This window comes from Perna viridis, chromosome 7, assembly GCF_037379345.1.
Source record: "Perna viridis isolate PV_CMFRI_1.1 ecotype Kerala chromosome 7, ASM3737934v1, whole genome shotgun sequence".
In the NCBI taxonomy this organism is placed as follows: domain Eukaryota; kingdom Metazoa; phylum Mollusca; class Bivalvia; order Mytilida; family Mytilidae; genus Perna; species Perna viridis.
Genome location: NC_142451.1, coordinates 44,989,478 through 45,015,987, shown reverse-complemented (window position 1 = coordinate 45,015,987; position 26,510 = coordinate 44,989,478). Strand labels below are relative to the sequence as shown.

At 33.1% G+C, this 26,510-nt stretch overlaps 3 protein-coding genes across 3 annotated transcripts; 2 read left to right on the top strand and 1 right to left on the bottom strand.

Moving 5' to 3' along the window:
* Positions 1-2,443: 2,443 nt before the first annotated feature.
* On the bottom strand, positions 2,444-7,619 carry LOC148612892 (uncharacterized). The gene is made up of 3 exons (XM_088594755.1): positions 7,155-7,619; positions 5,383-6,221; positions 2,444-5,054 (listed from the first exon to the last, which is right to left on the bottom strand). Exons 1-3 carry the CDS (start codon positions 7,473-7,475, stop codon positions 4,196-4,198), a joined length of 2,019 nt encoding a protein of 672 aa, XP_088450881.1. The 5' UTR covers positions 7,476-7,619; the 3' UTR covers positions 2,444-4,195.
* An 812-nt stretch (positions 7,620-8,431) lies between these two features.
* Positions 8,432-13,186, top strand: LOC148612891 (uncharacterized; the record flags this gene model as incomplete). The annotated part of the gene is made up of 4 exons (XM_088595413.1): positions 8,432-8,632; positions 9,610-9,861; positions 10,513-10,535; positions 10,781-13,186. Coding segments are annotated over 4 exons (1,341 nt in total), but the record flags the coding sequence as incomplete, so codon positions are not given.
* Positions 13,187-17,776: 4,590 nt separating this feature from the next.
* On the top strand, positions 17,777-24,257 carry LOC148612890 (uncharacterized). Its single transcript, XM_088594754.1, has 2 exons — positions 17,777-19,040; positions 20,924-24,257. The coding sequence occupies exons 1-2, from the start codon at positions 18,692-18,694 to the stop codon at positions 20,968-20,970; spliced, it is 396 nt and encodes a 131-aa protein (XP_088450880.1). The 5' UTR covers positions 17,777-18,691; the 3' UTR covers positions 20,971-24,257.
* Positions 24,258-26,510: the final 2,253 nt, after the last annotated feature.

Genomic DNA, 26,510 nt, shown 5'->3' with positions numbered 1-26,510 from the left:
TCAAATACTGAACAGCACACATTTCTCTTCTTTTGTTTTTTAAACTCATGCTTGTAGTGCAAAAACAAAATTCAGTGTCTGGATATTGAAAGGGTTAATATGTATATTCAGTTCTTTGTTTTTACGATACGTATTTTGTAAATCACAATTTTTTACGAAGAATAGATAAATAACTTCTGCTATGTAAATGTTCTTGGTCAATGTTCATCAAATTTAAAAGCTACTCACAACAGTCACATGCGTTTAATTGTTCTCCATGTATCTGATTCAATTATTGTTAATAAATTATTCAAACATTTATATAATTGTTTTATATATCATTATCAATACGACTGCTTATAACGATATAATTCTAACATATATGTTCAGGCGACAATGCCCGTGAGCTCCATCCTAATGAGCAAAACAACTACAGCAAACGGCCATTCTGATACTAATGGTACGTCACGAGCTGTCCAATGTCACAGACAAAGCAATATATCATACACAAATAAACCAAAGGAGTGCTGACGAATAAATACGCAACCCAGGCTACACTTTAAACTTTAAACTAGGAGCTTAAACCATGAGTACCGGTATGGTTAGCGGCCCGGCTTTTCTTGATACGACCTCCGATATGTTCATACATGTATCATATCAAATACGGGCTTAAACGAAAGAGGGAAACTATGACATCGTGAACAAATCAGTCTTTTTTTGGATGGACAAAGAGTAACGATAAACGAGTTCATAATGTCGACTTTAAATTTTTGAAGTGGAGACTTCAGTCTTTTGGAAACATAACCTTGTTTCAATAGCTATTTTTAGATTTGGCATGTTCTGAAAGAACGCATGGGCTGTGATATCAAACCTCCTAATGCATATTGCCATAGAAACATTACTTCCCTGAGGTAATTCAAACACAAATTAAAAAGAACAAGTTATCAAAAAGAGCATAATTAGTTTTTTAACATTGTGAACCGAGCCATACTAGCAAAACGATTTTTAAAAGAAAAAACATTCCTGGTCAATAAAAATCAAATAATTGGTACCATATCTTGTTCTTGATTTCTTGAAGACATTTATGTTGTAAAATATTCAAGTAAAGTGAAGTAATACATCATTAATCAATAATAAATATCGGCAAACAATACCGAAGCGTAAGCAGTAGGAAGATTGAAATAGGTCAAAATACCAAAACATGGCCTTAACGTGACCACATGAAAAAGATACGATCTACATACACAATATAGAGAACCGAATAAAAATATTACACATAAAAACTGAAGATAATACATACTTACATTTATTTTAGATGTTTGTTTGTTTGTTGGGGTTTAACGTCCGAGCAGCAATATTTCAGCTATAATCAGACGATGAACATGAAATGATGATGAAATGAAAAAAGGATGGGACACAAGGACAATGGGGTCGACAAATTTTGATTGCCACTGGAAATAGGGAGAGTAGGGTAGGGTCGGGCAATTTAGCCTCCTGTGGCGGAGCCCTATGGTTCCTACTCCGGCAGAATACCACAGTAGGGTTCTTTAACGTGCGAGGAACGTGGCATCTTTCCCAACACGGTGCACCACTATGGTTTGCGGTCAGGTTTTCCGTATTATAGCCTGACAACCCCAGCATGTAACATGCCAGGGGTACCCCATTCCACCACCTGGGGCACACATCCCACTTGCTCTGTGGGCAGAGCGCCTAACCCCCGGCTAGGTTTTTTTTAGGACATTTATTTTAGAAAACATATTGAATGTCACATATTTTAAAATAAGATGAAGGTTCAAGATTTAAGTAGCTGATATAAGCAATGATGAAAGACAGAAAGATGATCAGATTGATTATTTTAGTATTCTCGTATTTTTTCGGACATAAATTAGATATCTCTCGTATGTTTTTATATACAGTGAAACCTACCAATCACGTACACCCTTTTGACTTTCCAATTTGATTTACACCAGTTTCACTGTAGTTGTCTCTAAATTTCAAATGTCCAATACTGTTGTTATGTTATGTTATGGTTAAACGGAACCGGAAACCCAATTCATTTGTTAATATTAGCAACGTTGTATTGGTTGAGATATTACAGAAATAAACCTTTTGTACATGTATCGTTGTGAAAGGCTAATAAATTAAGTAGAGGCGCTGATTGGATGGAGTGTTTATTGTGTCGCTGTTTTAAGTAGTCTTCTGATTTGTCCTATCCACGTACCAAAATCCAGAATTTTTTTATACTACTCCTTTTGTTTTACTAGATAAAACTATTTAGTGCGTCATAAATCAATAAGACGATTGACGTAACGTCAGTACCGTTCACGAATCTATTCGTTTCATTAATATGTAACATTGTAAACAGAACTAAACAGCATTTTCAATTTTTTCATTTAGAGAAAATCAATTGGAAATATTTCATTTCAGCTTACAAAGATTTCAACGTAAACCACTAATCGTTAGAGTAAAAGTTTATTCAAGAGATCAGTTTCGAAAATACAACAATCAGTCACATACAACCAAACACATGTTATAGAACATATTGAATTGTAATAAAACAGTTAATTTTTTTCTTTAAATTTTTACAGTTTTTTTACGATATTATAAATACAAGAAAGCCATGGTTTAGTCCAATGATTTTTAATGAATACAGTTTCAAAGTGAAAAAGTCTACACAAATGGTTTGCTGAGTATTTGATTTTATTTCCAAGAGAATATGTTTAGTAATAAACCACACACACACAGAGAGGGAGAGAGAGAGAGAGACCAATGTGTAACCAGAAATTTACAAAAATAGAAATATAACAAATGATAAGAAAGATCATAGTTGACATGGTTGACTTTTCAAACTAGGGTATTTGAGACATTAGTACTTTTCTTTGAACTTATTGTCATTCTCCCTAAAATATCATCAATATCAGGGAAGAGTAATCAAGGGAACCAAGGTTATAGTGGTAATGAAATAAAATAGAATCCAGGCACAAAGACCAGACATGGAAAACAGACATACACAACAAAGAACATATAGTAACTAAAATCATACATACAAAGTAACAAAAGCAAATGAGCAACTCGGACCCCACTGAAAACTGGGAGCATGGACCAGGTGCACCGGTAGGGTAAGCGTCCTCTGCATTTCTAGAAACACCCGTCGAGTTGCTCATAAAAAGTCAAGTCCGGGTTAGAAAAACCAGGAAAGGAAAACTATGACTCGTTGAAAAAAAAATCAGTTTTCATGGTGCAGATGGATACACCATAACGATCCACGAGTTCATGATGAAGACAATATAACTTCTGTAGTGATGACTTCAACCTGTAGCAACATAACCCTGTTCCAGAAGCTTATTTGTTAGAGTTCTAGCGCGATACGAAAAGTCTGCGTAGTTTTGCAAGCTCCGGCATAACGTATGAGTTGTGATATGAACACTCCATACGCAAGTACTGAAGGGATGTTGCCACAGATGAAAGGAAAGTTGACAATTTTGAATGAAAAGTCATCACGTTTGTTGTAAAGTTTGGCCAACAGTTTTTCCTTACCATCTATCTCTAAGTGTCAAGACATGAGGCTGACTTCACAGTGTCTGTAGTTTATCTCAAGTTCGTTGCGGTAGATGACATGTATCAAATCCCCGAAATTAGGATTGTTTAAAGATAATACGTCATATATACAGGGAAACAGAGATTAAAGGATCTGGCTAAACGATATTCTTTCTTTCGGATCAGATCAGCTATAAAGTCAGCCTGATAAGAGTGAAGGAAAAGGTCAGCAAGTAAAGGAGCACAATTTGTTCCCATTGGAATGCTGACCGTTTGTTGAAAAACACGTCCACCACACTGGACAAATATGTTGTCGATTAATAAATAACATCATATACTTTGAATGTTCAGTCAATGTAAATAAGTCTGCTCTGCAAAGAGGCATACTAGCCATGTCTGTTAAAAATTATGTACAGAAAAAAATCATAAGTGCATCATAAAGTTGGAAATGAAAAACATCTACATATTTGCAATGGAACGACACTGAAATGAAAATTATTGATAATAAAGTTTAATGGAGATAGTGATAAATTTCTTGCAATTACGCTACATGTATTAGTAAATCTTTATGATCTATAAGAAAAAAATCCTATCAATTATTTCCACAGAGCATTGATTCTGTACTTAGTGTATCATCTTAAGTATCGCCAGATTTCTTGGCTTGCTAGTTTTCAAATCTTCAGTTCCCAATACCGAATGCTTTCACATGTGGACAAGTGTACGGTTTGACTTCACTTCTTTTGTCTGTAATTTTATCTATTGCGTCAGACACTCTGAAGACTAAATATTCGTCATTCGAGTTTCCTCCAACTAGAATAAAAGCTGCCATGCAGTTGTCGACTTGATCCCCAACACAAACAATAGCGCCGCTGTCGCCTGGTTGTGCAAAATTGCTTGTATTAACACGTAGAGAGAGGTACCCTTCGTCTTCAGTACATTCTATACACCGGCCTGTTTGCTTGATGTCAGCAGTTGCCCCCCAAATATAAAGGCATTTCTTTTTTACTTCTGTGAGATCCCCCCTAAAGATTTGAAAATCTTGAAAGACTCCAGTAATCGACTTAAGACCAAAATAACAGTTTATACTTTTTTCAGGTGAAATTTGTACAAGGGAAAAATCCAGAAACGGCGATATTGATGTTTCAGATTCGGAGTCTAAAACAAGAACATTTTGACCTACTATTGTGTTATCGTGGGCGGAGTATGCAAACGCATTTTGTCCGATAACATGTGCGCATGTTGTGAAGAAATACGTTTGTTTGTCGTCGTGGAGAAACATACCAACAGATCCAAATTTTATCTCTTTAGTCGGTGATTCTTCTGGTCTACTGTACTTGTTGATCTTGCTACCTTGTTCAAGTTTTGAAAAGAGCATGAAACTCCTTTCCTTAAACTCTACAGTTATCTTGAATTTACGCTTGAGGTCGAAAAACGATTCAAGATATGAAAGAACGTCTTTTTTGTCTGTCTCTTGATTTCTTTTTAAATAAATTTTGACTTGATCTTCCGTACTCCCAAAACCTTTTACTTTTTCGTGTCTAAACAAAGACAAAAAAAAAATAAACATTACATTTAAAAACAAGGGTTTCCTTCGGTCACTAGTCATAATATTATGAGATAATACAAAACAAAGTAAATAAGAAAGACCGTTTTAATTTTCCCAACCTGTAATTTACCATTTCAAATATGAATCTTTTAATTTATAATGTAATATAACAGTACCTTTACATTCATTGTTCAGGTTAAAAAACTAAAATAAATTAGACAGGCACATACCTGATGATATATTTATTTTCTCTGCTTCAATTTAACTTCAAGTTACAAATTTTGCAGAAATAAGTGTATGATCTTTAAATATGAATATACCTAAGTGCTGTTGTTTTCAACTGATGCAAGAGGAACATTTCCGCAGTGCTGTTTTGTTCATCTAACATCAATGACACCAATTCTTTTAATCTGTGATTAATGTCCATAAGCTTTTCTTCAATGGCATTATTTATCAGAACAATTATGCATTTAAAGTTCATATTTGATATCACATTCACCTTGCTCCTTGTGTAAGGTTTCTGTCGTTGACGTAAGACTTCTGATAAACGTGATCGCCTATATTTTCTACCTTTGTGACCAATTTTTTCACGGTGTGGTTGTAGCAAATTGACTGAAGTAATGACACTCAGAAATGACTCTCGGCAAAATTTAGTATTTTCATTTAAAGTCTTTATTTCTAAATAACCACTTCTCATCAATTCGTTATTGAAGGCTTTTGAAATCTTATTCGCTTGAATTGAAATCGCCGATGCTACACTCATTGTTGATACGACAGATTTTTTAATGCAGTTGTGGATAGATTTTCGTTTAATCACCAAGTCTAATTCACCTATAACCTTGTTATAGGCATTTCGTACTTCTTTAACTTGTTCTATTAGGTTGACCATCATGCAGATCCCTAAACGGATACAAAGTCCTTCTTCGTCGACAAGAAAAATGTTTGGAAAAAACGAGTTCCTTTTGTCAGCAGGAAAAGCATTCTCGAACTTTTGGTCGCCGTTGGTTATCGCCAGTAGTTTTTGGTAGAGTTCAAAACTCAAACTCTCTAAATCTTTACTGTCATATGATTTGTGATGTCTATTGCCTTTTACTGCAAAAGTGACTTTCTCAATGCTTTTCAAAATAATGTCCGGTAATTTTTCTAGCAGTTTCATATCCTAAAGGAAAAAAAGGTAGGCATTAAGAGAGACATCAACTGTACTAGCCTTCAGAACAACCAACGAAACACGGTGTAAGATCCTTTAATGGAAAGTGGATTTTTTCCTGCTATAGTATACTTACGAAACATTTTTAAATGTTAAATATTGTAAGAGTAATCAATGGAACCAAGGTTATAGCAGTAATCAAAAGAATGTAATCCAGGGAAAAAGACCAGACATGGAAAACAGACATACACAACAAAGAACATAAAGTAACTAAAATCATACATACAAGGTAACAAAAGTAAATGAGCAACTCGGACTCCACTAAAAACTGGGAGCATGGACCAGGTGCACCGGTAGGGTAAGCGTCCTCAAGATATATAAGCAGAAAAATAAAATAAAAATTCCTTGCACATAATGACTAGTTAAAACAGGTAAAACGGCATAACGTAAATATAACTATATATTTCTTCAACTTGTTAATTAAGTTTATATACATATAAACACACTTAAACAATTGACGTCACAAAGACCGTCCAATTTATTATGAATTTAAAGATACCTTTTTTTATTCCCAAACATTTGAAAGCAATAAGAGCTTTGAGATTATGTATTCGTATAATAGTCAAGGTTTTTAAATCTACAAAAAATAATATTGTAATAGTTTTAATTACCAATAAGCAGTGGGAGTTTTTTTTTATTGAGTTCCTTCAATTATGAAAAAAAGTGCTCTTGATTTAAGTTAACAAAAATATTATGGACTAGAAATGCCACACGCAAATTCGTACTGTTTGGAAAATAAAACAAGTATACCTTTAAAGTTAAAAAGAAAGATAATCACGTTACAAGCCATATTAACATTTCAAAAGTCAAAAGAAAAAAATGTATGATTTCACAAAACCCATATATATATATATAATTGTTTACTAATACAAATACCAATCTTACATTTGTGCTCAGGCGACAATGTCCGTGAGTACCATCCGGATTAAGTAAAACAACAACAGCAAACGGCCCATCTTTTATTAGTGGTAAGTCACAAACTGTCCAATGTTCTCGACATTTCGTTTCTTTTCGTGTCCCAAAGTTAAGACTGCTCACTTTATCCGATGATTCAGGATGTCTTAATACAAACAGACGTGGTTTCAGTTGAATTGATAAGTTTTCTTTCAAATTTAAAAAGTGCCTATTTCTATTTAACAACTTCTGTAGTAGATAAACCGAAGAAAAGTCTTCGGAACAAAATTCAAAAGTCTCTAACATATCCATTGTTCAAACAAAACTTACAATTATAATCATTTATCAAAGTAGCGTATGAACTTTATTATGAGGATACTCAAAACGAAATACAAAATCCGACACTAAAAGTTCTAGTAACTTTCTCAATCTGTACTATTTAAATAAAGTAAGGTTTTTCTCATTGGTAGGTAAAGGTTTTTAAAACGAAAATGAACAAAATCCAATTTACTCTACGACTTTATTCGGTTCAAAATTGAATAGAACTACCGTTCATTGGCTTAATTGGATATATCAAAGATACATCTTTTTTAAAGGAATTATTATCTTTTAAAAAGACCTATTCAATATCCAGTACAATATGTATACCTCTGCTTTGAATATTTATTTCTAACTGTTGATTGAGAAAGATAAATATTATTCAGCGTAAACGAATCCAAATTAGGTTATAGCGGATAAACTAATCTGAAATTGAATACATTCATTTATTACACAGAACAATATCGATTAGGTCTTTTTTAAAAGATAATAAATCCTTTAAAGAAAGATGTATCTTTGATATATCCAATTAAGTCAATGAACGGTAGTTTTATTTAATTGATGAGTGACTCAATGATCTTATGTGTAACATAAAACAATTTTGACCCGAATAAAGTGGTAGAGTAAATTGGATTTTGGTTAATTTTCGTTTTAAAAACTTTTACCTACCAATGAGAAAAACCTTACTTTATTAAAATAGTACAGATTGAGAAAGTCACTAGAACTTTTAGTGCCGGATTTTATATTTCGTTTTGAGTATCCTCAAAACTTACAATAAAGTTCATACGCTAGATTGATAAATGATTATAGTTGTAACTTTTGTTTGAACAATGGATATATAAGAGACTTTTGAATTTTGTTCCGAAGACTTTTCTTCGGTTTATCTACTACAGAAGTTCTTAAATAGAGATAGGCACTTTTTAAATTTGAATGAAAACTCATCAATTTAACTGAAACCACGTCTTTTTGTATTAAGACATCCTGAATCATCGAATACAGTGAGCAGCCACAACTTTGGGACACAAAAAGAAACGAAATGTCGAGAAAATTGGACAGTTTGTGACTTACCACTTGTAAAAGATGGGCCGTTTGCTGTTGTTGTTTTACTTAATCCGGATGGTACTCACGGACATTGTCGCCTGAGCACAAATGTAAGATTGGTATTTGTATTAGTAAACAATTAATTATATATGGGTTTTGTGAAATCATATATTTTGACATCTGAAATATTAATATGGCTTATAACGTGATTATCTTTTTATTTAACTTTAAAGGTATACTTGTTTTATTTTCCAAAAAGTACGAATTTGCGTGTGGCATTTCTGGTCCATAATATTTTTGTTAACTTAAATCAAGAGCAATATCTGTTCATAATTGAAGGAACTCAATAAAAAAAAACTCCCACTGCTTATTGGTTATTAAAACTCTTACAACATTATTATTGTAGATTTAAAAACTTGACTATTATACGAATACATAATCTCAAAACTCTTATTGCTTTCAAATTTTTGGGAATGAAAAAAAGTCATATGTAATGCTCTTTAATATTCACAAACCCAGGCTAAAGTGTAAAGATAAAATATCTTTAAATTTATAATAAATTGGACGGTCCTTGTTACGTCAATCGTTAAAATGTGTGTACATATCTATATAAACTTAATTAACAAGTTGAAGAAATATATAGTTATATTTACGTTATGCTGTTTTACCTGTTTTAACTAGTCATTATGTGCAAGGAATTTTTATTTTATTTTTCTGCTTATATATCTTGAGGACGCTTACCCTACCGGTGCACCTGGTCCATGCTCCCAGTTTTTAGTGGAGTCCGAGTTGCTCATTTACTTTTGTTACCTTGTATGTATGATTTTAGTTACTTTATGTTCTTTGTTGTGTATGTCTGTTTTCCATGTCTGGTCTTTTTCCCTGGATTACATTCTTTTGATTACTGCTATAACCTTGGTTCCATTGATTACTTTTTCAATATTTAACATTTAAAAATGTTTCGTAAGTATACTATGGCAGGAAAAAATCCACTTTCCATTAAAGGATCTTACACCGTGTTTCGTTGGTTGTTCTGAAGGCTAGTACAGTTGATGTCTCTCTTAATGCCTACCTTTTTTTCCTTTAGGATATGAAACTGCTAGAAAAATTACCGGACATTATTTTGAAAAGCATTGAGAAAGTCACTTTTGCAGTAAAAGGCAATAGACATCACAAATCATATGACAGTAAAGATTTAGAGAGTTTGAGTTTTGAACTCTACCAAAAACTACTGGCGATAACCAACGGCGACCAAAAGTTCGAGAATGCTTTTCCTGCTGACAAAAGAACTCGTTTTCTCCAAATATTTGTCTTCTCGACGAAGAAGGACTTTGTATCCGTTTAGGGATCTGCATGATGGTCAACCTAATAGAACAAGTTAAAGAAGTACGGAATGCCTAGAACAAGGTTATAGGTGAATTAGACTTGGTGACTAAACGAAAATCTATCCACAACTGCGTTAAAAATCTGTCGTATCAACAATGAGTGTAGCATCGGCAATTTCAATTCAAGCAAATGAGATTTCAAAAGCCTTCAAATACGAATTGATGAGAATTGGGTATTTAGAAATAAAGACTTTGAATGAAAATACTAATTTTTGCCGAGAGTCATTTCTGAGTGTCATTACTTCAGTCAATTTACTACAACCGCACCGTGAAAACATTGGTCACAATGGTCGAAAATATAGGCGATCACGTTTATCAGAAGTCTTCCGTCAACGACAGAAACCCTACACAAAAAGCAAGGTGAAGGTGATATCAAACATGAACTTTAAATGGATATTTGTTCTGATAAATAATGCCATCGAAGAAAAGCTTATGGACATTAATCACAGATTAAAAGCATTGGTGTCATTGATGTTAGATGAACAAAACAGCACTGCAGACAGGTTCTTCTAGCATCAGTTGAAAACAACAACACTTAGGTATATTCATATTTAAAGGTCATACACTGATTTCTGCAAAAATTATAACTTGAAGTTAAATTGAAGCAGAGAAATAAATATATCATCAGGTATGTGCCTGTCTAATTTATTTTAGTTTTTTTAACCTGAACAATGAATGTAAAGGTTCCTGCTATATAAGATTATAAATTAAAAGATTCATATTTTAATTGGTAAATCACAGGTTAGGAAAATTAAAACGGTCTTTCTTATTTACTTTGTTTTGTATTATCTCATCATAGTATGACTAGTGACCGAAGGAAACCCTTGGTTTCAAATGTAATGTTTATTATTTTTTTTTTTTTTTTTTGTTTAGACACGAAAAAGTAAAAGGTTTTGGGAGTACGGAAGATCATGTCAAAAGTTATTTGAAAAGAAATCAAGAGACAGACAAAAACGACGTTCTTTCATATCTTGAATTGTTTTCGACCCCCAAGAGTAAATTCAAGATAACTGTAGAGTTCAAGGAAAGGAGTTTCATGCTCCTTTCAAGACTTGAACAAGATAGCAAGATCAACAAGTACAGTAGACCAGAAGAATCACCGACTAAAGAGATGACATTTGGATCTGTTGGTATGTTTCTCCACGACGACAAACAAACGTCTTTCTTCACAACATGCGCACATGTTATCGGACAAAATGCGTTTGCATACTCCGCCCACGATAACACAATAGTAGGTCAAAATGTTCTTGTTTTAGACTCCGAATCTAAAACATCAATATCGCCGTTTCTGAATTTTTTCCTTGTACAAATTTCACCTGAAAAAAGTATAAACTGTTATTTTGGTCTTAAGTCGATTATTGGCGTCTTGAAAGATTTTCAAATGTTTAGGGCGGATCTCATAGAAGTACAAACGAAATGCCTTTATATTTGGGTGACAACTGCTGAAATCAAGGAAACAGGCCGGTGTATAGAATGTAATGAAGACGAAGGGTACCTCTCTCTACGTGTTAATACAAACACTTTTGCACAACCAGGGGACAGCGGCGCTATTGTTTGTGTTGGGGATCAAGTCGACAACAGTATGGCAGTTTTTATTCTAGTTGGAGCGTATCGAAACTCGAATGACGAATGTTTAGTCTTCAAAGTGTCTGACGCAATAGATAAAATTACAGACAAAAGAAGTGAAATCAAACCGTACACTTGTCCACATGTGAAAGCGTTGGGTATTGGGAACTGAAGATATGAAAACTACAAAAACGAAGAGATCTGGCGATACTTAAGATGATACACTTAGTACAGAATCAATGCCCTGTGGAAATAATTGATAGGATTTTTTTCTTGTAGATCATAAAGAAGGAGGTCTACTTATACATGTAGCGTTATTGCAATAAATTTATTACTATGTCCATAAAACTTCATTATCAATAATTTTCATTTCAGTGTCGTTCCTTTGCAAATATGAAGATGTTTTTCATTTCCAACTTTATGATGCACTTATGAATTTTTTCTGTACACACTTTTTAACAGACATGGCTAGTATGCCACTTCGAAGAGCAAAGGTCTTTACATAAACTGAACCTTCAAAGTATATGATGTTACTTTTAATCGACAACATATTTGCCCAGTGTGGTGGACGTGTTTTTCAACAAACAGTCGGCATGTCAATGGGAACAAATTGTGCTTCTTTACTTGCTGACCTTTTCCTTCACTCTTATCAGGCTGACTTTATAGCTGATCTGATCCGAAAGAAAGAATATTGTTTAGCTAGATACTTTAATCTCAGTTTCCGCTAAATAGATGACGTATTATCTTTAAATAATCCTAATTTCGGGGATTTGATACATCGCATCTACCCGAAAGAACTTGAGATAAAAGATAATACAGACACTGTGAAGTCAAGCCCCATATCTTGACCTACACTTAGAAATCGATGGTAAAGGAAAACTATTGACCAAACTTTACGACAAACGTGATGTCTTTTCATTCAAAATTGTCAACTTTCCTTTCATCTGTGGCAACATCCCTTCAGCACCTGCGTATGGAGTGTTCATATCACAACTCATAAGTTATGCAAAACTATGCAGACCGTTTGTATCGCTCTAGAACTCTAACAGATATGCTTCTGGAGCAGGGGTTAAGTTACCACTATAGACGTTTTATGGTCGTCATCATGAACTCGTGTATCGTTATGGTGTATCCATCTGCACCATGAAAACTGATTTTTTCAACGAGTCATAGTTTTCCTTTACTCGTTTTTCTACCCCGAACTTGACCTTTTATGGGCAATTCGGCGGGTGTTTCTAGAAAAGCAGAGGACGCTTACCCTACCGGTGCACCTGGTCCATGCTCCCAGTTTTCAGTGGAGTCCGAGTTGCTCATTTGCGTTTGTTACTTTGTATGTATGATTTTAGTTACTATATGTTCTTTGTTGTGTATATCTGTTTTCCATGTCTGGTCTTTGTGCCTGGATTACATTCTTTTGATTAACACTATAACCTTGGTTCACTTGATTACGCTTCCCTGATATTGATGATATTTTAGGAAGAATAACAATAAGTTCGAAGAAAAGTCAACCATGTCAAGTGTGATGTTACTTATCATTTGTTATGTTTCTATTTTTGTAAATTTCTGGTAACATAGTGATATGTATATATCTGTGTGTGTGTGTACGTCGTGTATTACTAACCATATTCTTTTGGAAATAAAATCAAATACTCAGCGAACCATTTGTGTCGACTTTTTCACTTTGAAACTGTATTCATTAAAAATCATTAGACTAAACCATGGCCCTCTTGTATTTATAATATCGTAAAAAACTGTAAAAGTTTAAAGAAAAGAATAAACTGTTTTATTACAATTCAATATGTTCTATAACAGGTGTTTGGTTGTATGTGACTGATTGTTGTATTTTCGAAACTGATCTCTTGAATAAACTTTTACTCTAATGATTAGTGGTTTACGTTGAAATCTTTGTAAACTGAAATGAAATATTTCCAATTGATTTTCTCTAAATGGAAAATTTGAAAATGCTGTTTAGTTCTGTGTACAATGTTACATATTAATGAAACGAGTAGATTCGTGAACAGTATTGACGTTACGTCAATCGTCTTATTGATTTATGACGCACTAAATAGTTTTATCTAGTAAAACAAAAGGAGTAGTATAAAAAAAATTCTGGATTTTGGTACGTGGATAGGACAAATCAGAAGACTACTTAAAACAGCGACAAAATAAACACTCCATCCAATCAGCGCCTCTACTTAAATGCCAAATCTAAACGTAGCTATTGAAGCAAAGTTATGTTTCCAAAAGACTGAAATCAAACATTTAAAGTCGACATCATGAACTCGTTAATCCTTACTCTTTGTCCATCCAAAAAGGACTGGTTTGTTCACGATGTCATAGTTTCCCTCTTACGTTTCAGCCCGTATTTGATATGATACATGTATGAACATATCGGAGGTCGTTTCAAGAAAAGCAGGGCCGCTAACCATACCGGTACTCATGGTCTAAGCTCCTAGTTGAAGTGTAGCCTGGGTTGCGCATTTATTCGTCGGCATTCCTTTGGTTTATTTGTGTAAGAAATAGTAAATATTGCTTGTCTGTGTCGTGGTTACATATTTGTCTGCGAATTATAGAAATTTTTGATATGATATGGTCGCCTAGCTTTTACTCTTTTAAAGTAACACAAACGCGTTATCTATCTATATATATTGCATTGAAAAAATTCCAAACGGATATTTCCATCATTCAGAACAAACAACATCGATACAAAGCAAAATACGAAGAAGCGGACCGAGAAATGAATGATGAGATAAATAAAATCGCAAATGGTACACTTGCGGATAAATTACGTGAAATATGGATTAAAGATATTTCACAGGAAGAGGAAAAAAGTGAAAAGATTTGGATGGAAAAACAAACTTTTCTAGAAGATTATGCCAAGAATTACGGTAAGGAAGTTATTAACAATAAAACAAGTAAAAGGAAACCAAAACAACAAAATAAGTCAAATTACAGTAATAGACAAAACACGAAGAACAGCCAAGACCGTAACAAAAACAAGAAATTTGGTTACCAAAAACCAAATCGTCTGGCCTCACCACCGAGACGACGACCGTACCAAACGAACAACAAGGGCAATAGGTCTAAATCATCATCTACAAGTAGGAAAAATTGTCGCTCAAGATCAAAAAGTGGACAAAGAGGGAACAAACCTCAAAACGACAATTAGATACAAACGAAATTAAATTATTGCTAAACGGACTCCCTCATCTGCTAATCATGAAGAATTACAAAAAGACGTTAAGCCTTTTGTAGAAAACTTCGACTAGTCGAATATTTTTCCGATAAAGAAATGGAAGATGATGGTTCCATTCTCCGGAATAAATCGCCAGTTACTCCGAAGAAAAACCGCAATACTCATTTGCATGAATACATTGATAAATTGTCCTTATTTCCATTAACACCGAAGGTGTACGGAAGAACTTATCGAAGGTCGAACTTGATGCTCTTAAAGGACTTTAATCGGATAAAACAATCATTATTAAAGAAGCTGATAAGGGGGAGCAATAGTTATAATGGATACTGAATTATTTCTCTGTTGCCATGAACTCAAACAATGGGTTGAACAACACTGCGAACTTTAAACTAGGCTTATAAATCTCTATTAAAAAACTGGTGTGATTTTGGATGTTTTATTTTCAGACACACTAATGGCAAATCCACTAGTGCTGCATGGGTATGCTATAGACTGTATCGTTAATGCTAAACAAGGACGGTACACACTACACAAAGAAAAATCAAAGACAGATGGTAATTACAAAATGCTGAAATATTTCTTATCAATATCAATATCTTTATAAAGCTGTGTTACAGATAGCTTTCTTTTTTAAATTATTGTCATTTACAAACAGTAATAGCAGATTATTCGAAGTAACCAAATATATCAAAGCGTTTCTTGTTAAGTAAATTTCCCAGACTGACTTCACTTTATGTTAAACATTTAATCACGAAAAACCGGAAGTCCTAGTGATTGCAACTGCAATTGATCTAACTCAAACGATTGATTATACACAATTATTAAAAATAATATAAACTGTATTAAGTATTGGTAACATTGACAATTTATTTTGATATATAAACTAACAAATTGTATTTTTTGGCGATAGACAATATATGGTGAAATGTCTGTTTCATCAATTTCTACCTTTATTACATTAAGTCTGACAAATGAGTGAATAAGGCTAACATCACAATTACTGGACATTTATCCGATCCATAATCAAGTCAACCCCAAACTTTATCTGTCAAAATACATACTGCACTACCGGGATGGCTGGTACCACAAAGGTCCTCATTGGTCGGGCATTTCAAACGAAATTGTGAGATAAGTCTAGGTTTTACAGCGTGCCAAACCACCCTCTTCCAATATGGCGTAAATATAGTGGAGGTGACTAAATGGAATATACATAACAATGGTCATATCTGTACAACGAATAACTTACAACAAAATCAATCATTACTCATTGTCTAAAAAGATAACTTTTTCAACCAAGGATTGATATCTGAAAAAGAATATATGTTATCATATATCATATGAGGAAATCATTCAAGCTACAAACCTTCTCTTGGTTGTAGCGCACTTTACCCTTCTGATTTGTTTTGTAAATAAATATTCTGATTTGTAACTAGAAAAACACAACTTCACGAATCTACAAAAGATTCACGACTTAGTCCTTGTAAATTATATTTCAATTTATTTTGTGGTAACTAATTTCAAACTATTAAAAGTCAAAGATTCATCAATGAAGTTTGAATAGAACTAGCATGACTTCTACATACCTTTTGTCTTTTCTAGATTTCGTAAATCTTAAATGATTGTTTGAAATGTGTACTTCGTACATGTTAGATAGTTATAACATCTATTACATATGACAAGAGTAAATCAATTTGTCGGTTGTGTATAACTTTTCTGATTCAGTAATTGTACATTCTAGAAATTTTGACATACATTTGATTTCCGTAGAACGTTTATTTAGATACTTTGCTTGTAGCATTTTATACAGTGTTGAATGCCTTAGTGGTACCATATAAATACATCTTTATAGAAGTACGCAACAAAAATCGCTATTTAGCAATACTGTTTAAAAGTTCCAGAAACCTGGAAGACTGAAATGCTTCTACTAATACATATATCAATGTTTAAATTGCAATTTTTTTAAAGGTTTCTCTTGAAGAAAGAAATTTGTATAATTAAATTACAAACACTAATTGAAAAAAAAGCATTTGTCAAGGGGAGATAATAAGGAGAAAATATCAAATAAAAATTGAATGGACATTTCTCTGTGTATTAAAAAAAAAACAAAAACAAAAACGAACAAAAAAAAATTTGGTCAAGTTCTTTTGTGAAATACCAAAATATATCATTTCAGTAATTTATTTAAAATATTCTATATACCAAATTTTTTAATGCCCCGTGAAGGTCCGGGTGTTAAAAGAATAGGCCTGCAGCAGCGCTAAGCTTGTCGTAAAAGGCGACTAAATAGTGCTCAGAACCCTAGCCTGGGGCTAGGGCGCTCTGCCCACAGAGCAACTGGGATGTGTGCCCCAGGTGGTGGAATGGGGTACCCCTGGTGTGTTACATGCTGGGGTTGTCAGGCTATAATACGGAAAACCTGACCGCAAACCATAGTGGTGCACCATGTTGGGAAAGATGCCACGTTCCTCGCACGTTAAAGAACACTACTGTGGTATTCTTCCGGAGTAGGAACCATAGGCTCCGCCACAGGAGGCTAAATTGCCCGACCCTACCCACCTCTCCCTATTTCCAGTGGCAATCAAAATTTGTCGACCCAATTGTCCTTGTGTCCCATCCCTTTTTCATTTCATCATCATTTCATGTTCATTATATCATCAATTTCATGTTCATCGTCTGAATATAGCTGAAATATTGCTGCTCGGACGTTAAACCCCAACAAACAAACAAACAAATTTTTATAATTAGGGAAATAGTAAAAATTCACTACAGAATCCATTCGAAATATAATAAAAAGTTGCCTCTTTCTAGGCTAAATTTTCTCGAAATCAATTTGGATACCTATGCGTTTTTTTACATTGAAACTACGTTCAATTAATGGCACCTTTAAGAAAAAGTAGGAAAATCTGTTTACTAGAAATATCAGGCATGATCTAACTTGTTATGGCATTCAACAAATGCTTAAGGCTATATAATCACTAATAAAACATTTATGCCCTAGATAATGCCACGCTTGATAATAAATAGACAAATGACAATTTACATGCAGTATTTAAACCATAGTATTAATTATGAGACGCTCAACAATATGTTTAATAGGAGAATGAACTTGTAGACACACTAAAACCATTAGCAATTACGACGTAAGAGATACGTATTACTCAGATTATGTCAGCCATGGAATTACAGGTTCATATTCATATTAAAAATATCTCCTTGTAGCGATTGACATCCAGTCAATATTGCAGAACTTTGAAGGAAAAGAATTTGAATTAATATCTCTCTTTGGAAGTGTGATAGATTGTATAAAATCTAAGGACCTTGACATTTACCAGTTATTGAAATTTGTTGTGGAAATGAAACATGCAATGCATTGCCGGTTTATTCTCTATAGTTTAGAGCACGAAGTTTATACGACCTTATTTCATCAAATAATTAAACATAGTATTGACAAAGGCACAACAAAGTCATTGCATGGTTTATTTCTAGACGGTTTTACAGAATGAACAGGGATTTTCTTTGAGATGTAGTTGATATTTGGCCCGCATTCGTATGCAAATGTACAACAATTGAAACACAAAAATCCATGTGTTCTTCTGATGTTCGAATAATAGTTGAGCATGCAAATAGCAGAAAAATTCCGGATAGTATGAACACATTCCGTGGGATTTTAATTAAGCATGTTTCTGCAATTAAAAGCAAAAAGAGAGAGGCAATTCATGGCAAAATACAATCAAATGAAGGAAAAGTTCATTTTCCATCTAATACTTGTGTAGATACTAAGGCAGCTGGGAAACTCTTTCATAGCCATTCAAAATTAACTATGATTTCACCATCGTCTTACAGATGGGATTTGGAAAACAAAAAAGATGGACGATTGAGAAAACGAGATGCCTGCATTTATATTCTCGAATAAAAGGTTTCATTACCGTCGGAGAAAGTCACTTTCTGCGTCAGCATGAGGACTTCCTGTCGATGTCATAGAAGTTAGCCATGAATTATGTGCTAATATCAAAGTAGGCAGTATGGTTGGAGGAGACTCTGGGAAAGGTACTCTAGGTGGTGTTGTGAAAATAATGGGAGATACTACCTATCTCACTTGTGCACATGTAGTTTTGAGTGCAAAAAAGCTTGCTTTTCCTGATATGGGTACCAACCACTTGGAGAATATGTTTGTTGATATCATATGTCCTTTTACCTTTGGGAAAAAGCAAGTACAGTTTCAAAGTGGCAAAAATCCGTGGACCGATTCTAATCATCAAACGAGTGTCGATGTAGCTGTAGTAAGGTTGGAGGAAAACGTGACGATAGATCCGAATGACTACGTTTCTGACACCTGTAATTTGGATACAATGTACGATTTTCGTCGTCTTGGTAAGTGTAGAAGTCATTCATAAACTCGTTTTTGTCTATCAAAAAGAGTACGCAAGATAAGTGCACTCAAAAGAGATAACCTATTTACGTTTAGAAGACAATCAACAACTACATTTTGTTATAAAAACGAAACAATTAAGATACAACAGATGCGCAGATGCGTAGGAATCAAGCAGAATGGTAAAAAACATTAAACATGTACATTGTTTGTCAAAAACTCAACGATCTGACAATATTATTTCTCTCATGGATTCATCCTCCATTTAAAAAGACCATCATTTGATCTCTGCATAATTGGATTTGCTCAGAAATGTTTTAACTTAATGTTTAATAAATGAGGTTTTTGACGGAAGTATCTGCCCAAGTAATGTTCATTGTTTAGTGCATTCCAATTAAAATATAACTCAATTTACCAAAGTGATATGAAAAAACAAGCCCTTTTTCTTGGATCTAATGGTGCAATTTAATCAATTTAATCTTCCGTATGGTGGGGTTTTCCATACCATGTTTCACATACTGCTTGATTCTTCGAGAGAGATTAACACTTAAGAAGCCGTGTTAAATTAAGAATAATGTATTTATCAATGACATACAGAAGTGGTTTCGAATTATGAAACGTAGTGCTTTGTATCTGTGACTGTCATTTTTACTTTTTAAAGAAGCATACTACAATCAAATTTAATTGTCGTTTATTCAGGCCTTACTTGAAACTTAAAGTGTATACAAAACAACCCATACACAATTAACTATAGTTTCAAATCAACACATCATTATCTATGCAGGAAACTATTAGTAATAAATCGTTCAATACACGTCAATTTAAAAATGCTACACATTGCTTTGCATGCATAACGTTTGCGTTTTGGCACAATCTGCTTTATGGGCTGTTCATGCAGATAGAAAAGTAACTATTGCGAGCAATCATATGTTTTGATCCTACAAAACTAGAAATTGTACTTTTTTTGCCCAATAGGTATAATGCACATTAATAACTCAATGACCATGTTTTGAAGATTATTTATCACTTTTCTATGACCCAGTATACGGTCTGATGGGTACGCTACAGTGATATCGGATACTTAATCAATAAAGACCAACCAAATGATGGAAACTTATACTTCTCAAATATGTACTTTCGTTCGTATAGTAGAGATTTATTTATGCATAAAACGATTAATAGTTGAATTTTTCCACTAAAAATACTGTCGAAGCTCGACTTGTGTTAAAATGACTAATTTTGATGAGTTAATATGATTATAAATACATGTGTATATTAATAAGATATCCATTCGCGAATTAGTTCTCGTGTTTCAATAAGAACAACAGTGACAGTAAACTACATGTAATGACTGAGCCAACTGAGGCTCTGCTAACATTGGAAATTACGTATGATCAGTCATCTGTTACATTACACATGCACCGTCTATCACACTGACAAGAAATAATGTCATGCGATTAGTTTAGATTAGGTCTAAAATCCTCCTGCAGAATATGGATCTTTTTACTATTGAGATACAAAAATCAAAAACAATCAGAGGCATTGAAAGCCAAAAAAAAAAATGCAACTTTGTCATAGTAATATATTTGCGACAATCTATGTGGAAAAATAACTATTTCATGGGTGAAAGGGTTCTTGCCGATGAACGAAGTACCACGTTAAAAGTTTTTTTTGTTTGTTTTTTGTTGGTTTTATTATTCGAAACCACAAAATATATATGTTATGCTCAAACAAAGTTAAAAATTCAAAATAATAGTACACCTTTTGTTTTAGAAAAATAACAATAATTTTTTTGGCTAAATATTTCATCAATTTAATTGTTATATTTCCCATTGTAAGATTCAGGGTCTTCTCCCGAGTATATTTATATTTATCTATTTTACAGGAATAAAGTCACCATACTTAAACGACAGTTGTATTGATTACAAATGACTTTGTTACCAAGAACCTAAACCTACGGTGAAAACAATCTCTGTTGGAGCAGTGTCAGGGATGTTGTCAAAAGATTCCGATTTAATCGAACCAAAACAAGACACAATTTTCAATTTTCTTAGAATACATATCTGATAGCTTTTGGAATATAATGCAGAAGGATATAAAGTGGACGGCAGAACAAATAAATCGCCGCATACACAATATTGGTTATGGAAATCCTCCAACAAATCCACAGGTCGCTGCAAACTTTGATATCCTTAGCCAAGACGCAGTTTGTTTCCGTTGACTACTCTTTGTTACGTAGTGTCTGAATATTTAAAACGAGAGAATCAGAGTAGAAGTAATTTTGATGATGATAGAATGCTTAATGAGACAATATGTCAAAAATTCGAATCATGCACATCTGGTAGTTTTCCTTGTGTCAGAGACAATATAAAAGACATAGTCGTGCAATTGATTTGCAGGGTATCGTTGGCATTCAAAGTAATCAACGAATTTCTCAAAACTTTGATAATATCTGCCAGCATATCGACCCCTCCACGATGTTTAAAAATGCCGTGGGTGATGTAGTTGCAGAATATTTTAACATAGAACAGAAACGCAATGAATCTCATGAATCAATCCTTGAAGAAGCGACTTGTCTTAAAAAAAAGGGTAAATTACTCAGCAATCATAAACAATGTCCATATTCATGATCATTTCTTGCGACAGTGTGAAGACAGACAAATGGTCTGTAGGACAAATAGAAGAATGTTTGGACAACTTAATATCACAAATATCCCTTCTGTGCCTGGAGATTCTGGAGCATGAATTTATGCTACTCATCCAAACAGTGGATGCATAGGGATGTTGATTGGCCTCCATGTGGATCGGAGATGGTGTATTGCTACGTCAATTACTAAGGTTCTAGGATCTTTTAACATAAAGCCTACATTGTAAACATTGATCAAATATTCGCCAGTTGAAAAACGTAAAAAAGGTATCATTTGTATAGTAAGACAAAGAAATATATGCTGTAAAAAATGATCATTTTTCCATTCTTATTAAAAATACCTTTTTTGTGTACATGACATTCTTGCATCATAAATGATTGAGTAGGACGAGCAAAAGATGGAGATGTTACAAACAAATATAAAGATAAGATACACATGTAATTTGTTTTTTACTTCGTACAATGTACAATGTACAATGTAGAAATATGAAAGAAGATGCTCCGAAGGATTTGCGTTTAATATCTTGGTATTTTGATATTATTATGTCATTTTATCATATGTCGATAGAACTTAGATAATTATTGTATTTCGTTATTAGGGATATTGTCTTCTTCAATTTTTATTCATTCCCCTCACTGAAAGAAGATGTATAAGTAAGTTTCTGGCTCCCTCGTTTCAATCTTTTATTGAATTCAAAACGCCAATCCTTGCTTTTATTTCTGTTGTGTGGAAATATCATATGCTGACTTATGTTTAAGCCAGTTTTATCGTTCTGCCAATAAGACAAGTGTTCAAAAAACAAAATTTCGAATTAGCAGTTAACTAACACCGTTTAAAATTTGTTAATATCAAAAAGGTTATGTTCCATAATTCGTAGCCACTAGAAAAGAAACAGTAGTGGGAATTTGAAAGACTTGTGAATATAACTTATATCAATATGATAGTATTAGTGTCGTATGTACAATATGCAAATACAAATGTATTTTGGCAGTTAACTTTAATCTATCTGTGTATGGCTATTTAAGTGGTTAAAAGGCACAAATTCAATACTTAATTGTGGAATTTTCATTTTTTTATGATGATTCGTTCTTTAGGTTTGAATATGAAATATAAACTTACGTCAAATTATTATTTCAACATTTCCTTTATTCCTTAGAAAATGTAGACGGCCGATGCTATTACAATATCTTAAATGGAATAATATCAGTAACACAATTCAAATACAGTTGCATGATGAAATAAACATATATACATGTTTGCATGCAGTTACAGTAGTTTTATCTTGATTTTTTTATTGCATCAATACCGAGCAGTAAGCGTAAATTTCATTTTCATATGCAATTAATAAAGCGCCATAACCCAAATGAATGCAAATTTAGAATAATTGCACATTCATATTTTACCAGGTTCTATTTCCGAACAGTAATTCATACTATAACTTATCGCATTTGTAACATATAGGAGCACATGACATATATACATGTATATATATACGACAAACAAAGGAACGTTATTCCCCAATTTTGTTTTTATTTGTTTCTTTGTTTGTTTGCCTTATGTTTTTGTTTTTTGGTGATGCTTTTTTTGTATTATAAAGCGTACAATTATGTCTTTTTGTTATTCATGTCATGCTGTATTGATTAGCAAAATTATTGGAAAATGGGTACAAATATATTTTTGTAGTATTTATATATGTACCTTACATTATAACCATTATATTTACTGACAATATAAAGAAAAACATTTCCTCGATGTTATTATATATTTACATATTTTAATTTGTACTGATATTTCTTTTAGTAGAAGAGGAATCGTGGGAAAAACTTGTTGTGGAGGAATGATTATACTATTATACTAAGTGATTATTATGACTACAAACACACCTGAGTACATAAATGTTTCTAGAAAAAATTCTTATTGTATCAAAAACCAACCTGCTGCGTTGCTACCATCAATGTTTTTTTCTAGATACACATTGGGTAATAAGAGGGAATGTGTATTGAAAATGAGCAAGGTAATGATAACCTTAGATAGGGACGATTTTGACATGTGTCACATATATTTCATTAGACATTATCATACTTTCATACACTAACTTGCTTAAATTTTGTAATTAAAGGAAGAAAACATATAAAATGTTTCGAAATTTAGCCTCACAATCACAGATTTGTAAGGGAAATACAAAACTTTATCAAAACAGATAAAACTACTCTAATATTGACGTTTTGTACTTTGAACTAGCTTCGACTGTGGCTTGGTGAATATGGAACGATGATAGTAAATGTGAGCATTTAACCCCTTTAGGTTCCAAAACACATTTATGTACAAAATACGAACAAATATTTTTTAAATGTTGTCATGTATAACCCCTTGCTTTCCTTTTTTTGGTATTTTGTTTTTGTTTTTGTTGGGAGGGGGGTGGAGGAAGGGGTATCATCTTTTGTTTCAATTTAAATAGTCAGCATGATATATATTGTTAATGTGAAGCGTCAGATATTGTGATATAATAAAAAAATGTATCATATTGTTATTCAGTATACTAAAATGATTTAAGAAATAAATTAATGATTTAAATAGTTGAACACGAAAGTGATCTACAACACTAAGCTGTAGCCTTTATTACTAAACAATACATCCGACACATAATAAAGAAATAAATCCGAAACTTCTTGACTCCTATAAATGTTTGCTGTTTCATCGACAACAACATTGTGAAGAAAATATAAAAAAGTTGTCTTTTAATTCAGAGTTCAATTCTACAAATATGTAAAGTGTTCTGTAAATAATTGGATTTTTTAATACTTTTTTATACTTGGTATATGGAAAGGATCTAGTGTTGATCCCTCTATGGGCACTCTTAAAAAAAGGCAGGGTGGCTGTTCGAATGGTTGTCCTCTATGGTCACGGATCAGTGTGTAAAAAAGAAATGTGTCGGGGTTTTGACCGTTCCCTGAAAGTGTTTGTAAGTATCGACCATACTGAAATACATCACCTTTACTGCAGAGAGAATAGTTTTGTGTATTCGAAACCCACTCTGATAATACAGTTGCAATCACGTATAACCACTCTTCGAATATTTCAGGAATTGCTGTCATAGATCAGTTCTAAACTGTCAGAAACTGTCCTGACCCACGACAAACCTCGTCAGGATATCTAATAATCTGTCATCTGTAATAATCTGGCATGGGTCGTGACACTCTTTGTCAGGAATGTTATAGGTACTAATAAAACTATTCTGTTTGACTTCATTCTGGAATGCTTTTTGTAGCCAATCATAGAAATAGAATTCACTTCTGAATAACCTGGATTAGAACAGCTCCTGACAGATTTTGACAGTCATTAGGTAGGAAATACTTTTCCTTGAATACTTGCACGTAATTAAAAAAATAGGCCACTTTTAAGAATTTGGACGGAAATGTATGCGTTACGGATGACATGAATAGTGATAGTTTTTTTTTACATTTTTACTAAACATTTTTATACCTCTATGAAAATCAAAAGAACAGCAATCACACAAGAGTTAGTAAGAAAATACATGTGTCTAAGTAACCGTTATAATACAATGTACTGATATTCATCATTTTAACATTTTATACAACGACTTAAGACTCTCATGGAAATTAAACGAATCAAAAAATTTAGCAAAAATATATTATTTTTTCATGACTTTGATTTTTGACTCAGATATATACGTGTCGTAGTTACCTACATGAAATTCATATTAAAAGAAAAAAAACATTTTATTCTATAATTTTAGACCATTATGGAAATTGAATTTCTTGCACTCACATACTTTGGAAGAATATGTAATATTTAAAGAATTTTGTCTGAAATATATGTGTCCTACTTACCAGTATGATACCAACATGTCAATTTTTAGATTTTTTATTGAAATATATGTGTCGCAGTTACATACATGATTGTTAAAATGTAGGTATCAAAATAACATTATATTTGATAATTTTGGACACTTTGTGAAAATTACCGATTCAAGTATCTTACAGTGTTTACAGTTTGAAAAGAATCATAGACCTGGTATTACATAAATCGTATTACATGAGTTTAAGTACATGTACAGGCCTATGACAGAATGTATTAAATTATGCATGAAAACAATGATTTTGAACAATTGAGTGATTGAGCCATCAACGGCGAGTGTTGGAAATAATCCACGGGCAATTGTAGTGTGATCATGATTGAAACTTGTGACATTTTAATTATTCATTACAGATGTTTTGAAATTTAAAATTGTCCAAATTACATCACACAGAAAACATCAACTTTTTAGAACAGTTTCCCGTTAGGAATCGGAATTCCTGTTCTAAAGATTGAATTAGTTTCGGGGATATGACCGTTTAGAACAGCGTATCTGATTTCTTTGTCATCACCCAGGACAGTTTCTGTCAGCATCAGCCAAGGAATATGATAAAGTGCTTCTTGACTTACGACAGCCTCCGTCAGACCATGTCAAGGTCTGTCAAGACTTCTGTTCTATTTGCTGACATAATTCAACGCAACTGTATAAACATATTTGTAGATACTCCTCAAAATGCGACGTGTAATGTTTACTTTCCCCCGATGTTAAACCAAAAACAATATATAAATAAATATGCAATGTCTAGGATTTTGACCAGTTTATAAATGTGTGAAGGTTACATTTTGGAATCAGTGACTGTCTAGTTGATAACATTCAATTTGATTTGGAACAAACTTTCTGATTGGTTTATTATTAATGAACAAACGTTATTTTGTATTACCTGGCCTATTACTGTGATGTTATTAACGTGATTGTTCCGCACACCGCAATGCATGTTTTTTTAGAAC